We start from the raw sequence: 17,945 nt of genomic DNA, 5'->3' as shown, positions 1-17,945 counted from the left end.
ATGTAAATGTGATTGAGAAGGCCAGAACGTGCCCAACTGTCTTAAACAAGCTCACTATATTTATTTCTGACTTTTAGTTAATGATATAACCTGCTCCTATATGGTCTGTCAAGCTCAGGATTGAGTATTTTTGCTTAAACTTTGTACACCTTTCATTGCTTCATGCTACCAAGATCCATCTGAGCTGTCATTTCACAGCTATCAATTTCAGTGTTTCCTTACTTCAAATCATGCCTGGACACAACCAAGCTGAGCTTGGAAATGTCCACAAAGTAGATAATATGGTATAATGACATAAGTCATATATTCTGTTTTAAACTCCAGGTCCATTCTCAGGCTCAAGGCCTGTCCTGGGAGCTCTTTTTCTCCTTTGTAGTGACCAGAAGGAATTGGCTTAGTCTCTGCTCTTCTTGTCACCTGCCACCTATCACTCTGTACCAGCTTCCTTTTCTCCAAATGCCTTGCTGCCCCTAAAAACAAGCATATAGCCTGTGAATGTCATAAGAATTTTCCAGTTACTCAATATGTGAAACTGGCAACCATTAAAAATAACAACAATGACACTGCCAGTAAAAAAATTTCAAACCTCTTATAGCCTTGGTCCTTGCTTGAAATTTACTAAGTCCCTGCCTGAGCTGATAGCTGACAGCTATTAAGATTTCTGTTCTTAGCTTTTATTTCTTAAAGGGGAGCTCCTCATGAAACCCTCCCCCCACATTTGGATCCAATCAAGGCAGTTAATAACTGCCTCAAGAGGGAATTCTGCATTTTTGAAGAATGATTACCTTGATGTATCTTCTCACTGGAAAAATAATGTGGTCCCTATCAGAAATTAATGTTTATAGTAATTGCCTTCTGAGACCTGATTCCTTTTTGTCTTTCAATTTGCCCAATAAAATATAGTTAATGTTGACATAGCTATTTTTTATTCATTGCATTAATCATCTGGCAGGAATTATGGGGGAAAGTGTCTTCAAAACCAGTTGGCAACCAAAATGACAACACCGTATGAAGTAAATATACAAAAATGCTAGTGTTCTTAATCCTTTCCAAAATTGCCAAATTTCAAAGTTCTGCTCTGAAGCTTTAAAGCTCACTTATCTTATGATTAATTACTGAAAAGATTTAACTGATTAATTCAGCTTCCTCTAGAAAATGCCACAACATAGCTTTGGTATCCCTCCTGTTCTTCCTCGCTAAATACTTCAGTTAGTCAAAATAGAAATTGATAAATGAAACTTTTAAAGGCAAATAATTTTACCTTTTAAAATCTTTTACAGAAAAAACAAAGACTGCACAAGTTATTTTATGAGCTTAATATCTTGACATTAAAATTGGATAAGGGCAATATAAAAGAAAAAAGGAATATAAATAGCCTTAGGCTACTTCTGAACACAGGTAAGAAAATACTATTAATAAATAAAATATTAGCCAAACAAATTCAAAATCTACTAAGAAAACAGTGTGAATTGGTAAAGATTATCTCAGGAATTCTACAATGGTTTACTGATCAAAATTTTATCAATGCAATTCATCATAATTCTGGACTAAAAAAAATAAATCTTAATAGATAGAGAAAAACATTTAATTCGTTTTATACTTATTTAAGGATAAAACAAAAGAAACACTAAGAAAACTGGGAACGAATATGGTGTCTTTAACTTAATAAAAAGTATTTACTTAAAAGAGACTGCTAGATAGTGCTTACTAAAGAAATTTTGGCTTCTTTGCCACAGGTTTGCCGCCAGCACACAAGTGTAGTGAAAAACACCACTAAATCTAAACCAAAATGGAAAAGGAAAAAACTCACATCAACATCGCCATCACTGGACATGTAGATCCCAGCAAGTCTACCACTGCTGGTCATCCGATTTACAAATGTGGGATTGACAAAAAACCCATCGAAAAATTTGAGGAGGAGGCTGCTGAGATGAGAAAGGGCTCCCTCAAGTCTGCCTGGGTCTTGGATAAACTGAAAGCTGAATGTGAGCGTGGGCTCACCGTTGATATCTCCCTGTGGAAATTCGAGACCAGTAAGTATTATGAGACCATCGTTGATGCCCCAGGACATAGAATTTATCAAAAACACGATTACAGGCATCACTCAGGCTGACTGTGCTGTCCTGATTGTTGCTGCTGGTGCTGGTGAATTTGAAGCAGGTGTCTCTAGGAATGGGCAGACCTGTGAGCATGCCCTTCTGGCTTGCACACTGGGTGTGAAACAACTGATTGCTGAGTTAACAAAATGGATCCACTGAGCTGCCTTACATCCAGAAGAGATACGAAGAAATTGTTAAGGAAATCAGCACATACACTAAAAATATTGGCTACAACCCTGACACAGTAACATTTGTGCCAAATTCTGGTTGGCATGGCGACAACATGCTGGAGCCAGGAGCTAACGTGCCTTGGTTCAAGGGATGGAAAGTCACCATAAAGATGGCAATGCTAGTGGAATCATATTCTGGATTGTACCCTGCCATTAGCTCATCCAACTGGCAAGCATAAAGATGGCAATGCTAGTGGAATCATATTCTGGATTGTACCCTGCCATTAGCTCATCCAACTGGCAAGCCTTTGCGTTCTCCCCTCCAGGATGTGTACAAAATAAGTGGTATTGGTTCTGTCCCTGTGGGCCCAGTGAAGACTGGTGTTCTCAAACCAAACAAGGTGGTCACCTTTGCTCCAGTCAATGTTACAACTGAAGTAAAGTCTGTTGAAATGCACCATGAATGTGGGGGCAGAGCCAGGAGTGCAGTTTCCAGGCTTTTGGGCTCACATGGAAAGGTGCTAGCTCAGGTAGTAAATGGCCATCAACTGTGATTTGATGGCCATCAGCTGTAACCAGTGAGCCATTGGCCACTAATATAACTGCGTGGCTACGCTAGCAGAAAAATGGGGGCTAGCAAGAAGATGGTAACTGAACTAGCAAGTGCAGATTGCAGTTAGCACGGTGGATTGCAGCTAGCAAATGAGGTTGGTTGGCAGAGAGAAGTGGACAGCAAGTTGCAGAGTGTGGATTGTGGATTCTGTGGCTCCTGCTTCTTGTGTCTCCAACCCAGCCGCCAGCAAGACTATAGTGGTCTGAGTCCCCTATCTATGGCTCTATTTATGGCTCCGTGGGTGTTCCTTTTTGGCCTCACCATATCCTGCGTTCTTATGTGGTGAGCGGGCGCTGAGACCCCGCCTGACGCCCTGCACAACAGTGAAGCTTTGAGTGAAGCTCTTCCTGGGGACAGTGTGGGGTTCAATGTCAAGAATGTGTGTGTCAGAGATGTTCGTCATGGCAGTGTGGCTGGTGACAGCAAAAGTGACCCACCAATGGAAGCATTTGACTTCACAGCTCAGGTGCTTATCTTGAATCATCCAGGCCAAAGCAGTGCCAGATAGGCACCTGTACTGGATGTCACACAGCTCACATGGCTTGCAAATTTGCTGAGCTGAAGAAGATTGATTGTCATTCTGGGAAAAAGCTAGAAGATGGCCCAAAGTTTTTGAAATCTGGTGATGCTGTCATTGTTAATATGGTTCCTGGCAAGCCCGTGTGTGTTGAGAGCTTCTCTATCCTCCTCTGGGCTGGTTTGCTTTGTGACATGAGACAGAGAGTTGCTGGGGATGTCATCAAAGCAGAGGACAAGAAGGCAGCTGGAGCTGGCAAGGTCACCAAGTCTGCCCAGAAAGCTCAGGAGGCTAAATAAATCCCCAAATACCTGCCATCCCAGTTTTAATCAGTGGTGGAAGAATGGTCTCAGAACTCTTTGTCTCAATTGGCCATGTAAGTTTAATAGTAAAAGACTGGTTAATGATTACAGTGCATCATAAAACCTTCAGAAGGAAAAGAGAATGTTTTGTGGACCATTTGGTTTTTTTGTGTGGCAGTTTTTAAGTTATTAGTTTTCAAAATCAGTACTTTTTAATGGAAACAACTTGACCAAAAATCTGTCACAGAATTTTGAGACTCATTGAAATGAAATTTAATGAGAAACCTGTGTGTTCTTTTGGTCAACACTGGAACTTCCCATAGTACCACTTAGAAGAGACTTCAATTGTTGCCCATAACCTATTTCTGGTGTTACATCTGTTGAAACTAGAATTTCATAATTTGCGGTTAACACTTTTTTCTGGGTAGGAACTTTGGTTTTTTTCACCTTGTCTTTAGGGGAGGAATTACCCATTTACATAGTAAAAAGCTATGGAAGGAAGTCTATTGGTGCAACACTTCCTAAGGTTAGGACAGATCAGCAGAGTAACTTTGTTGATGTGCAAGCTAGTTTACAAAGGCCAAATTCTGTAACAGTAAAGTCCACATGTTGCATATAAAATTTTGTATAGTTAGTTACATCAATATTGAGTAAATTTGTTTGTATGTCAAATTTTAGTTTTTCAGTTATTGGAATGTGAATTTTCACATTTACAAATAGTGAGGTAGCTCAAAGAACCTAAAATGAGGCTTAAATAGTACTGAGCACTGTCTTGCTACAGTTAATTGTATCCAGATTCTAGGAAAAATAAATGATCCTGGAAGTTGAAAACAAATTTTTTTTTAACTCAAGAAGACAAGGATATCTTTTTTTTTAAATTACCATTACTATTCAATACAGTACTGACTGCCCTAATGAACACAGTAAGAAAAGGAAAATAATTAGCAATGATAAGAATCGGGAAAGAAGAGATAAAACTATCATTATTTGTAAATGATAAGATTATCTACATAGAAAACCCAAGAGAATGAACAAATTAGTATAAATCAGTGTACCTAATAAAACCGTTACGTGAAATTGCCAGATACAAGATAAACTTTGAAGATTAATAGCATTTTTCTACACTACTAGTCTTAAAATATTGGTTCCTCTGAAAGTTGATACATAAAACTTTAAAACACATATAATCCCTATCATGAAAAAGCAGCCAGCTCATTTAACGAGCCTAGTATTACCTCAGTATTTATTTAAAAACTGCAATTATGTATGTTGCATGCAACATAGTGAAAGATTACCTGGGGTCCAAATCTTGGTTCTGTTACAGGCTCGTTACATAACCACTTTCTGCCTCATTGTTCTTATCTGTAAAATGAGGATGATGATGATGATACTTATCACTTAGGATATTGTGAGGTTTAAGTCAATTAATACTTGGACAGCACAAATTTGGTGTCTCATAAAAATTAGCTATTCGTCTTATTACAGAACTACTGAATTAATACACTAGATGCTATGTACTTAAAAATAAAAATGTTGAAATAAAATAAAAAGCATATGTGGAAGTGCTAATGTTTTCTTCTCTTCCCAAATCAGGTGTACACATTTCACATTGGAGCCAGCGTCTTACACAGTAAACAACTAAAAATATAATAGAAAATAAGATGCCACTCAAAATCTCAACCCAAACTAATAAAGTTAATAGACAAAAAATGTAGAGAGATATTTTTATGACATAGAGATGAACTTGGATTGGGGGGGTATAAATCATAATGTAAAATACTGATAAATTTGAATAAATCAAAAGTAAAACTTCTATTCAAGAGAAAAAGTTAGCGGACACTTATCTCATTAGGGAGACCACCTCAGGGATGATGTAGATGCCTGATCACTGCACTGTACACCTGAAGCTGAACAATAATCAATGTCAACTACAATTTGATATATATATATATATATATATATATATATACACACACATATATATATATATATATATATATATATAGTTACAAGAAGTGGAGTACAGCATTAGGAATAGAGACAGTGGAAATGTAATGTCTCTGTGCGATGTCAGAGGGGTAGTGGATGGGAGAGGGGGTTGTCACTGTGTGAGGGATATAAATGATAAATGTCTATTAAAAAATAAATAAATCATTAAAAAAGAGAAAAAGTTAGCTGAGGTATGATGGACTGGGAAAGGAAATTAGCATTATACACATAGGATTATGTTCTGGAACATAACAAGAACTCATACTAATCACTAGGTTATAAATTTCAAGAGAACAGGATTTTTTTATTTTTTTTTTCCTGTCTTGATCATTGTTGTATCTCCAACGATCAGATAAGTGCCTGGGAATACTGACAACCTTTACTGTTTATTTTGCCTCAAGATTTGCTTCCCATCTATCCCATCCTCCAAAACAGACATGTTAGTTTCCTATTGCTGCTGTAACAAATTACCACACATTTAGTGGCTTAAAATGACACAAATTTGTTCTCTAATCTTCTGGAGGTCAAAGTCCAAAATCAGGCTTACTGGCTCAAATCAAGGTGTGCGCAGGGCTGGCTCCTGAGAGCAGGAGCTCTAAGGGGTCAATCTGTTTCCTCATTCCCACTAGTTTCTGGGGGCCGCCGCCATTCCTTGGCTCATGGCCCCTTCTTCAGTCTTCCAAAGCATCAGCTTAGCTTCATTACACCTCTTTCCCTGACTCTGCTTCTGTCCTTGTACCACCCTCTCTGTTTCTAGCCCTCCTGCCTCTCTCTTTTCAGGACCTTTGTGACTACATTGGGCCCACCCAGATAGTCCAGGATAAAAATCCTTATCTAGCAATCCTCGACTTAATCACATCTGCAATGTCCCTTTTGCCATGTAAGGTAACATATTCACAAATTCCAGGGATAAGAGTGTGTGGGGACAGAGCCCCAGAGAGCAGTTTCCGGGCTCTCGGCCTCACGTGGAAAGGTGCTGGCCCAGGTAGTAAATGGCCATCGACTGATTGGATGGCCATCAGCTGTGGCTACTTGGCCGTCAGCTGTAACCAGTGAGCCATTGGCCACTAATATAACTGCTGTGGCTACGCTAGCAGAAATGGGGGCTGGCAAGAAGATGGTGGCTGGCAAGCATGGATTGCAGTTAGCATGACAGAGTGCAGTTAGCAAGGGGTCGGTTAGTTGGCAGAAAAAGTGGACAGCAGGTCGCACGTCATGTGAATCCAGCCTCCAGTGAGATTATAGTGGTATGACTCCCCTACCTATGGCTCCGTGGGTGATCCTTTTTGGCCTCACCATAGCCTGTGTTCTTGTGTGGGGAGCGGGAGCAGAGACCCCGCAGGCCACCCCGCACGACAGAATGTGATGGTGTTTTTTGGGGGAAGGGGTGCATTATTCAGCTGGGTTTTTCAACATTAGCACTATTGACACTTTCATCTGGACAGTTTTGTTGTGGTTGCATGTCCTGTACATGGTAAGATATTTAGTGGCCCATTAGATGCCAGGTACACCCACTTTCACCTACTTGTGTCAAAAATCACCCTGGTTGACAACAACTGCTTCACACTGTTTTGATGATCATCTAATAAAGCAATTTTAATCATGTGACTCTCCTGCACACAATTCTTTGTTCCCCCACTACTGTCAATATAATATCCACATTTCTTAGCATATCATCTTAGATTTTACATGACCTGGCTGTGCCTACTTCTCTTGGCCCCATCTGTCCTTACTTTCTAGCCTCTTGTTCTCCGGATATTCTTGTAGTTCCCCAGAATATGGAGTTCTCTCACACCTCCTCGCTTTGTAAGTATTTTTTTGGTCTGCCAGAAAGTCTCCTATTCTTTATGGGATGAACTTTTACTTACTTCTCAAAATTTAGCTGAGATGTCTGGTAACCCAGGTCCTCTCCCTAGGTCTGCTCAGAGCACAGTGAGACTTACCTCTATCAGAGTGCTGGTTTTATCTCCCCTTTTCACTGCACTAACCTGTGAGCTATTTTATTTCTTTTATCTGTATCGATGGATCTAGCACTCTTTCTGCAACTTATCAGTTACTTAAATTGTTTTTTGAATAGATGAATGAATGTCGGATTTTATGCCTAAACTTGAATGAGACTGATGAAAGAAATGTTGCTCCAAGATATTAACAAAAAATAACTTGCTAGAAAATAAACTAATTCTCCCGTGCTCTCATAGAGAGAACCCCTCACAAGGAGATTATTTTGGGTCATTTGTGAATGCCTAATAACTATTTAGTTCATTATTTTCCCCTGAATTAAGTTCATACTCAAAAGCTACCTTTACTTACTTAATATGCTTACATTAAAAATAAATTAGAAAACTTCCTTCCACAGAGGATTTGGCAACACACAGCTAAAATTAAAGCATCACAATCCTAGGTTTTACAGCACTCCGAAAAGGCTAGAAATGACAGAGCGATTGTGTATCACCTAGGAGGTTATGGTTTATGCTGCAATTTAAGATTTTGACATTGCAGGCAGAAAACTGTCACCTGGCACTTCCAGCCTTCACAATGGAACAAATTACACTGCTTTGCAAAGTCCCAACATTTGGTATATGCTTCAAACAATAAAAATGTCAAAACGGTTTCTGTTGCGGTGCATTTTATTATTCTTCTGGTAGTCTAGTGTTAAAAGTTTCTCTTAATGGGCAGAAATTGGAGACTCTTTAGTAAACACCACCGAAAACACCTGCACTTAACGTTCTCTAATGACTGTTTCCTCTACCCAGAGCTCAAATTAAGAGGACGTTCAGAGAGAATGGATGTTCTCTCTCTACTTGTTAAATATATTCAGGTAATTTATGTAAAACACAGAAATTGAAGAAATTCCCCCATGCTACATTTTTATCATTCCAGCTAAAAATCTGTCCACAGATCTTATAGGAAGGATAAAAACAAACTTTCATTATCCAAAATATGTCAAAACTTAATATGCTAAAATAAGGTTTTTAGATTAATTCCCACATATGTCTGACTGAAAGGTTGCTTTTCCTCTAAACCAACATTTCTTAAATCGTTGCTCAAAATATTTGGTTGAGGGCCAGTATAATTGATGTTGCTGAAAATATTTGGCTAAGACCATAGCATGCCTGATTAAATCCCAACTCTGTGACCTTGAGCAAATTACCTAACCTCTCTGTGCCCCAGTTCTTCCCTCATTTGTAAACTGAAGCTAAGAATAGTACTAATGTCAGAGAATTATTGTGAGGATTGAAGAGATTGTATTTGCAAACCTTTGAACACTGGCTGGCACACAGAAACACTAAATTAACACTAGAAAAAGCAGAGAAATTTTGAACTAGAGACTCTTCAAAGTGTAAGTTTTAAATTTTTTTAACATCTTTTATTAGTTCCAGGTGTACAAAACAATGTAAGACATTTATCATTTATATCCCTCACACAGTGATAACCCCCTTCCCCTCATCTGCTACCCCTGACATCGCACACAGCCGTTACATTTCCAGTCTCTATTCCTAATGCTGTACTCCGCTTCTTGTAAATATATATATATATATATGTGTGTATATATATATATATATAATTGTAGTTGACATTCATTATTGTTCCGCTTCACGTGCACAGTGCAGTGATCAGGCATCTACATCATCCCTGAGGTGGTCTCCCTAATGAGACGTGTCCATCGGATTCCCTACAAAATCTTTACAACATTATTGATTACGTTCCCCAAACTGTCTTTCATATCCCCGTGGCAATCCTGTGGTTACCGATTGTGTTTTTTAATCCTCTCACCTTCCCCCTTATCCTCACCCCCCACCCCATTTAGCAACCCTCAGCTTTTCCTCTGTCTCTGAGACTGTTTCTGATTATTTCATTCATTTATCCTTTTCTTTAGATTCCAAAACTCTAATTCGAAAAAATTTATGCACCCCTATGTTTCTTCAAAGTGTTATGAACTCAGCCTTGTGTAAGAAACTCTACCTACCTACTATGAGCAACTGTGATACATCTATTTCTGCAGGGATCCAAACTACAGAGGGAGACTCCTCTCCGTAGTTTTGAATGAAGTTCTGCATTTCAGTTTTAGTAAATAAGTATCATGAATTGTGGGAATTGAGGTCCCTACACCTGCTCAAAAGTTTCACTGGCTGCCTATTGTCCCAGGAAAATGAAATCTACTCTTCCTTAGGAATTCCCCAAGGAATCTTTTCAATGTTATCCACCACTACTCCCCTGCCTGACACTTCTGCTTAAATCACCGTGCTCAAATACATCACATATTTTCCTGTATTTCTCTTGCTTAGTATTCCCTTAATTGACCTTTCTACTTGTCTAGGGCCTTCATTTAGAGGATCTGCTCAGATCCCACGTTTTCTCTGAGCATGTCCCAGACTACATGGCTTCTGAGTGAGGTGTGCCTTCAACCAATTCTTATAGTATCTATATCTTTTTTGTGTGTGCACAGCATGAGATCTCTTTTCCTTTCATTACATTTTTAAGTGTCAGTATCTCTAACAATGTTGGGATTTTGTATGTGCAAAGGCTCCTCTCTGTCCCTTTGTACCCCAGAGCTTGGCTGTGTGCCTCACACAGAGCAAAAATTAAGTATGTTTTTATTAATGAAAACCTTTGGTAGTAAAATTAATGTTTAGTTTCAGCTCCTACCCATCTCCTTTTGGCAATTTCTTACTCCTTTCAACACTTTTCCCACTAGTGTTATATACCTATATGCTATATATATTGGCTAGTTGAGGGCCTGAAGATAGCCATCTTTTCCAATGATTTAGACATTTTTATTTCATCTACAGTCACCTGTGTTGTCAGTGAAAAGAATATTGATCTAGAAGTCAGAAAATTTCAATTGCAAATTCTGTGTGTCTTTGTTGATCCCTACATGTAATCATGGAAAATAACTAGTCTGAATTTCAATGTCTTCATCTGTAAAATACTAATGATATTATCTATTCTGACTACAGGGTTATTGTAAAGACAAATACATATAGATTAATATACACAAATGACTGCACATATAGTTGCTCTGATGTCCTCAGGAATACATCAAAATTACTGGCTTATTGATCTAATACAGAAAGTATGGCACAGGGTAATTTAATGTATTACCTATTTTTGTTAACATTTATTTTTATTTTAGAAGGGACTTCTGAAAACATAAGATCTCAATTCATAAAAATTATAATAAAGATATGAGAAGTGACAGAAAGGTCCAATTTTTTAAATCTTAAGTTAATAATCATAATTCAACAAATATTTGTTGAATATCTATTATGTGCAAAGCCATGGAAGTATAAAGATAAGCAGAACACTCACTTTTCTGTCTTCAAAAAATGAGAGTCTAGTCTAGTAGGAGACCAGGATGAATCAATTAATTCTAATGCAAGATAGGTTTGGTAAGTTCTATGAAAGAACCAACTTCAGAAGATAAGATTATGATTGTATCTGGAAGGTTTCCTAGAGGATTCAATTAGGACATAAAGGTTGGGAGCATTTCAGGGAACTGGAATGAAGAGGAGGTTAAAAAAAAAGTGCAATTTTTGTTTTTTGGTCTAAGCATAGTTCAAAAGTACCAAGAGTCTGCCTGCCCCAAAGTAGGTTTGTTGCTTTGTATGTGAGGCAACTCTTTTAATAGATACTGCAGAGACAATACATGTGATTTTGCTCTTAGTTGGATGCAAGGAAGGATAACAAAGAAAAGTATCAAAAGTCTCAGAGGCTAGTACCATATAAACAAAATCTGGCTTGGCCTGGCAGGCACATCAGTGAAGTCTCTTAATGTCTTTGGTGTCACTCTTCAACTCTTACTCAGATCTCTGGGGAATGATAAACCTTATTCTACTTAAAGATTATACAGAGGGTGCCAAAAAAATGTATACACATTTAAGAATGGAAAACTATATTAAAATTGTGATACTCAATATATACCGCTAACAAAAGATGACTACAAGTCATGTTTGACTTCTGCAATCACAAGAGATGCTCAAAGTCGTGACCACCAGCGTCCAGATACTTCTGATTACGGCGCACTACTGCTTGGAATGAAATGAGAAGTCCATGATAAGTCAATCAGACTAATGGAAGATTGTGATAGTTTTAAAATACGTTCACAAATTATATGACATTCCTCCCTTCAAGAGATAAAGCTTAATTTCCCACCCCTACCCCTTTTTGGGTTATACTGAATGACTGAATTCTAGTGAATGGAAATAGTGAAGATGAGGGTATGGCACTACAGAAACCAAGTAATAAAGGGTATTACAGCTTTCTCCTTGTCTTCTCTCTTGGATCACACGTTGTGGAAAAAGTCAGCAGCCATGTCGTGACAACGGCCAAGCAACTTATGGAGAGACTCACCGAGGAGAAACCCAGGTCTCCTGCCAACAGCTATGCAAGTGAACCATCTCAGAAGTGGATCTTCTTGCTACAATCAAGCCTTTAGATGACTGCATCCCTGGCCAACATCTTGACTACAATTGTCTGTGAAACGCTGAGCCAGAACCACCCAGTCAGACCAAGATCCTGACCTGCAGAAACTTTGAAATAACAAATAAGATAATTCATCAGGTAGCAAAAAATAATGAATAAAAAGGTAGAAGTGAATAAGGCGTAGAAAGCTTTCTTCCATCAAAGGGCAGAGATTATGACTGAATTTGGGTTGTTGGAAGGATTCTTTCTTGATTATTTAGTAACTTGATCTAAAAGAGTAAATAACAATTAAATAAGGGAGTAAAATACAAAGAATCCTGAACCTGATTCAGCTAACTTTTTTTTTTTAATTTATTGGGGTGACAATTTTTAATAAAATTACATAGATTGTACAGGTGTACAATTCTGTATTACATCATCTATAAATCCCATTGTGTGTTCACCACCCAGAGTCAGTTCTCCTTCCATCACCATATATTTGATCCCCCTTACCATCATCTCCCACCCCCCACCTCCCTTAGCTAACTTTTAACCACTAATCTCTCACTACAAAGAGAAAGATTTAGTAGTTTTCACATTTTTGAATTTAAGTCTTTAGTATATTGTAATTAAAATCCCTAGTGTGTGTGTGTGTGTGTGTGTGTGTGTGTGTATAGTCTTCTGGTTTACAGCGCTATGATATACTTAATCACTTATAAATTGGCATTCTGTTTAATGTGCTATATTTTAATTTTCAAAAAGGAATAGATTTTTCATTATTTACAAACTTTTATGGAGTCATTAGCTTCATGTATTTATATGTAAACATCTTGGTGAAAATCTGAAAAGCTATGCATTTCCCTCATATTTATACAGAGCCCTGACTTTTACAAAGCTATTTCAAATACCTTTCATCTTGAGTCATCTCATAACAGAATGGTTGCTTGAATTGGGGTAGGACTCACTTAACTATTTAAAAATAAAGGGGTTTTTAATATGGACACTAAACAATATTTGGCATATAAAGCCACATTTTCTAAGGCATGCTAAACCTACAGGAGAAAAAAATAAAAGCTGCTTGTTCTAAAAATCCTCCTGAGTCCCTCTCTTCCCACCAAACAGGGCACACAAAAACCAGAGGCCTGCCAGCCGTCTGCGACAACCTTGGATTTTAAGACAGAAAAAGAAAGAGGACAAGGTCACAAAACGTGTGTGCACTGAGTAGCATAGCTCAAGGACCAGGGTAAAACCTCAAAGCAAAGGAAATAAAGCTGGAGTTTCTGAGGCCCCAATCTGACCTTACACTTTAGCCAGGTTGCGCGGGCTCCACTCACCCGGCTCCGGCACGTCGGGCCAAGGCAATCCCCAAATCCCGAGCCTGAGGCGTGAGGCACTGCGCTTGCGCAGCAGGGCCCTGGTCCACCCCCGCGAAGGGGCTGACAGAGAGGGGAGCGGGGGCGGGGCCCGGGGCGGGGCCAGGGGGCCGGGGCGGGGCCAGGGCGGGGCCGGAGGCGCGGGAGATTTGAACTTCCTTTCTGCGGAGTCAAGTTCCCGCGCAGAGGTTTAATCGCACAGCAATTTTCTCCTTAGAGCCCGAAACTAGTGGGCTCCAGGGCTGGGAGATGGTGGAAGGACCAGGTTGTACTCTAAATGGAGAGAAAATTCGAGCGCAGGTGTGCCCCGGCCAGGCGGTGATGGAGGTGCGGGGAAGCGCTCTGCAGAGCCTGGAGGACCCCCGGTTGCCCCACGCAGCCTCGGCGGCTGCGGTTTCTTCCCAGGTGAGCCGCTCCTATAACTTGGCTTTGGGGCAGCAGGAGAAAGTGTAATAAAGACTCCATCAGGTTTCCAGGGTCCAAAGTGTCATCTCTTTGCCCTGGTCCTGACTCCCTGGGGCCCTGCTTTACCCGAAGTTTATGTTTACAGGAGAGATAAATCTGTGTTAGTGCGCCTGCGTAATAGGGAACTGCTGAAGGCTAAGACTGCCAGAGATGCCCAGGCAGGAATTGATCGAGGGTGTTTTATTCCATGTCACCTTGCTTAACTTCTTTACAACCCAGCAAAAGATGGTGTCCTTATGTCTATAGCTGCATTTTCTGCTGTTAATATTAATCAGGTCTCTGCAACCTCTTTACGTTTTTTTTTTCACATTTTAAGACACTGAGCTTTTAGCACGAAATTCTAGCTTCTCGCTTCCTAACCATGCTTGCAATTAATAAGTGTATCACAACTAATTTATAATTCTAAACTTGTACGTAGAAAATGTATCACTGACCTTCCCATTCAACTTAATATTGCCATCTAATGAAGGGGCAGTGAAACCCAGTTCTGGTTCCCTTAAGTGAATTTATTTCTTTTTAAAGGAAATTGTAACACAGCTGCTTGCCACTCAGGCATTCATTGCAGATAGTGTGACATTCATTTGATAAGAGTTTAGAACTTGTGCTAAAAATATTCTGATTAAGCTTTAAAAGCTCTATAGATACGTAAATGGTTGTATTTCATGGATGCATGCAGTATTATGCTGTACTTCAATTTTTCCTGCAAAGCTTCCTCATAGCAAGAAAAGGTTGCCTGCTATGAAATTAGCATTTGCTTACTACATGAAAGACATGAGGTTCTAAGTCTGAGAAAATACATTTTTCAAATTTGGAAGAATAGTAAGTTTTGCATCTCTTTCCAATTGCCCTTGCATTTTCTTTATTTTGTCTTTATACGTCAGTAAGTACTCTGCACTGTATTCTCTTACTATACAGTGCCTGTCAAAATCTTTTCAGGATATCACAGAGATAGATCTTGAATGGTCTCTCAAGACTATTAATGTTTATAATAATCACTCATTCAACAAAATTTTAAATACTCAAGGCACCAGGGGAACAAAAACAAATACTTCCCCTTGTGGAGCCTATACTTTGTTTTGGAAGATACACAGATATTCAATTAATAAGAACAGCAAGAAATTTAAATTGATGGGTCTGTAGGGAATTATAGTCAGGTCAGGGTAGGCTCTGCTGGGAACATAACAAACTGAGGTGTGAAGGGTGAGGAGGGATACGCAGCATCTGGGCGAAGGTTGGCTGGCAACATGATAGCAAAAGAAGAGAGCTTCAAATACAGAGCGTGCCAAAAAAACGTATACACATTTTAAGAAAGGAAAACTATATTAAAATTGTAATACTCAATATATACCAATAATGAAAGATGCATACAAGTCATGTTTGACTTCTACCATTATAAGAGGTGCTCAAAGTGGTTACCATCAGCGTCCAGACACTTCTGATTACGGCGAACTACTGCTTGAGCAACATTGACCAAAGTGTCCACTTGTATACATTTTTTTGGCACCCCCGGTATATGAGGGATTGAAAGAAAACCAGTGTGACTGGAAAAGGGAGAATGAGTTGGAAGGAATGTCGTTTGAAATAAGACAGAATTGGGATTAGTGGGTTTGAGCCAGACCACAGAGATCTTTGCAGACCTGGTTAGGGACTTAGTATTTTTCTTAGGAGTAGTGGAAGTCTTTGAAGTGTCCTAAGATCCATTTACACTTGAAGTGATCACTCTACCTTGAAAATAAAAAAATAAAGACTGGAGGAAAGCCAGAGTAGACACTGTTTCCTCAGTTAGGAGAGGACTGCAGTAAGCTTTGGACGAGAGTGCGGGTGGTAGAGAAGAGAAGGGAACAGAATCCCTATTTTGGAAGTAAAGGCAATAGATTTGGCAATGGATATGACGTGCCCCATCATTAAATACTAATGCATTTTGTGTTAGGTTTTATGCTAGTTCCTGGGGATACAAAGACGAAGAGGATAAAGTGAGATTCCAACTTCATGTATTCGATAGATATCACCTCATTGGTATTCAATTAATAACGTGAACCACCAAAATAACATGAACATTTTCTTGAAGTTTGTTGTGATTATCTCTAGTGGCAAGGCATAAAGTGCTTTTGAAGAACTTTTACATTTTATTTGGTTAATGAAAAATAACCCCGTGATAAAGAATTAACCTGATTCTACAGATCAGGAATGTGAGGCCTTGAGTGAGTTTAAGTAAGTTACCGAGATCACATGACTAGTAAGGAGTTGGCCAGGGTTTGATCTTCCTTCTTTTATACTCCAAAGTCTGCATTCTTAACCATCACTCCCTCTCAGTTATAAAAGATTCAGAAGGAAAGTGGCTAATTCAATGGCAGGAAAACCATATCGCTCAGTATGTTGTAGTGATTATTTTTTAACTAGTGAAATGAGACCTTGGGTTTTTGGCTGTTTGCCACCATTTTTAGTTTTGTTTAGTTTAGTCAGTTCTCTTACCTACTCTGATAATTCTCTTCTAATGGCTTCCATCCCCATGTTCAGATTGCACAAAAGAGTGCAGCTTGGATAATACAAATGCTTCATTAATGCCTGGGCCGTTATTAACATCACTTGGAAGCAATACTAAATAAGCTATACCCCTTAAATAAAAAGCTCTGCACTTAAAGCTATTATATTTAAAAACTTGACATAAAGAGGTATTAAACATTGGAATAAATCTATTAGAACCATAGACCTATTCCATACCAGTTACATGGGAACTGAATTTGAAAATCAATATGGAATTAATAATCTCTTTGTGATTATTGGGAAAGTTCTAAATATTTGCCATGGCTTCACTTTCTGGGCCTTTGGTCTAAAGAAATAGTTATCATTATAAAATAATTATCTTTGTATTGTAGAAGGTTGTTGGATTCATAAATTTCATTAAAACATGGTAGGTTGTCACAAACCTCTGCCATGATCATCACTGTAACAGATGATCCTCTGTCTCCTAAACATTTATGCCAGGAGTTAAAGCTGTTTAAATGTTTCTGCTACTGCCTTGAAATCACTAGTTTTCACAAGGCATCATTTAAAAATAAGTTAATAACTGCACACTATATTCTTTACATTGCAGTAAACGTAAAATATTAATTGGGCATTAAAAAAATTATTGAAACTTCAGATAATCATTGTTCTGAAAAATCAACTGGTAAAAGCTCACCTAAATAGCTACTGCCATAATGAACCCATTCCTTGATCTCTTTGCTTTGTCCTCTTCGCTCCTATTTGAAGTTCATAGAGCACACACTTGAATGCATGTCTACTTGTGACAACTGGTCCTCATTTTAAAGAAGGAAGCCTGGTTATAGAAGACCCTAGCATCTGTTAGTCATGTATGCACTATATTATGTCTCTGAAATATGATCCACTGTCTTGTCAGCATAAAATGATGCAACTGTATAAGCACATTGCATAAAACTCTGTTGGAGTTTGTGGACCTTGTGATAAGAAGCGATATTACAATATTAATGAACATGTCTGGTTAATAAGCTGTAAAGAGTCAACCTCCCATTATAACTGTTGGATGGATACAATATTTTAGTGAAATCAGTTGTGTAATCTGCATATATTTTCAATCTCATTTCACAAAACAGGATGTAAAACTGTTTCTGTATAATATAAGCATTCATTTCATTTGAAACATGACCACTGGCTATTCTGTCATTCCTTAAGATATGATACATATTTAATATGCTAGCTACTCTTACTCATCTTTGCATGTCCTTCACAGTGTCACGAACAGAGTGAGCATGTAATAAACATTTGAAAGGGTGGAGAAGAGCAAAGTTTTGAATAGGGCAAAACGATTAAGGATTTAAAAATAAATTCAGTTCAGAATCTGTCATTATTAGTATCTGTATTTTGTTACATATGTTTTATGAAAATTCCTACAACAAGGAAATAAGGAAGCCACATAGTAAACATTTTCTTCCTTTCTTTTCCTTCTTCATAGCAGAAAAAATAAAATAAAATCATAGCTCATGTTATTGCCATT

At 38.5% G+C, this 17,945-nt stretch overlaps 1 protein-coding gene and 1 pseudogene across 1 annotated transcript in view; both read left to right on the top strand.

Annotated features, from left to right (window-relative positions):
- Positions 1–1,789: 1,789 nt before the first annotated feature.
- Positions 1,790–3,698, top strand: LOC117021423 (elongation factor 1-alpha 1-like; annotated as a pseudogene).
- A 9,944-nt stretch (positions 3,699–13,642) lies between these two features.
- The window catches only part of NEIL3 (nei like DNA glycosylase 3), a 44,018-nt gene continuing 39,715 nt past the window's right edge, over positions 13,643–17,945 (top strand). Inside the window, exon 1 of the mRNA XM_033104796.1 lies at positions 13,643–13,870. Coding sequence (XP_032960687.1) covers positions 13,715–13,870 — 156 coding nt within the window. The 5' untranslated portion in view covers positions 13,643–13,714. The remainder of the gene's footprint in view (positions 13,871–17,945) is intronic.

The sequence above is a fragment of the Rhinolophus ferrumequinum genome, chromosome 4 (genome assembly GCF_004115265.2).
Source record: "Rhinolophus ferrumequinum isolate MPI-CBG mRhiFer1 chromosome 4, mRhiFer1_v1.p, whole genome shotgun sequence".
Taxonomy (NCBI): Eukaryota; Metazoa; Chordata; class Mammalia; order Chiroptera; family Rhinolophidae; genus Rhinolophus; species Rhinolophus ferrumequinum.
This window is presented reverse-complemented; position numbering and strand designations above follow the sequence as displayed.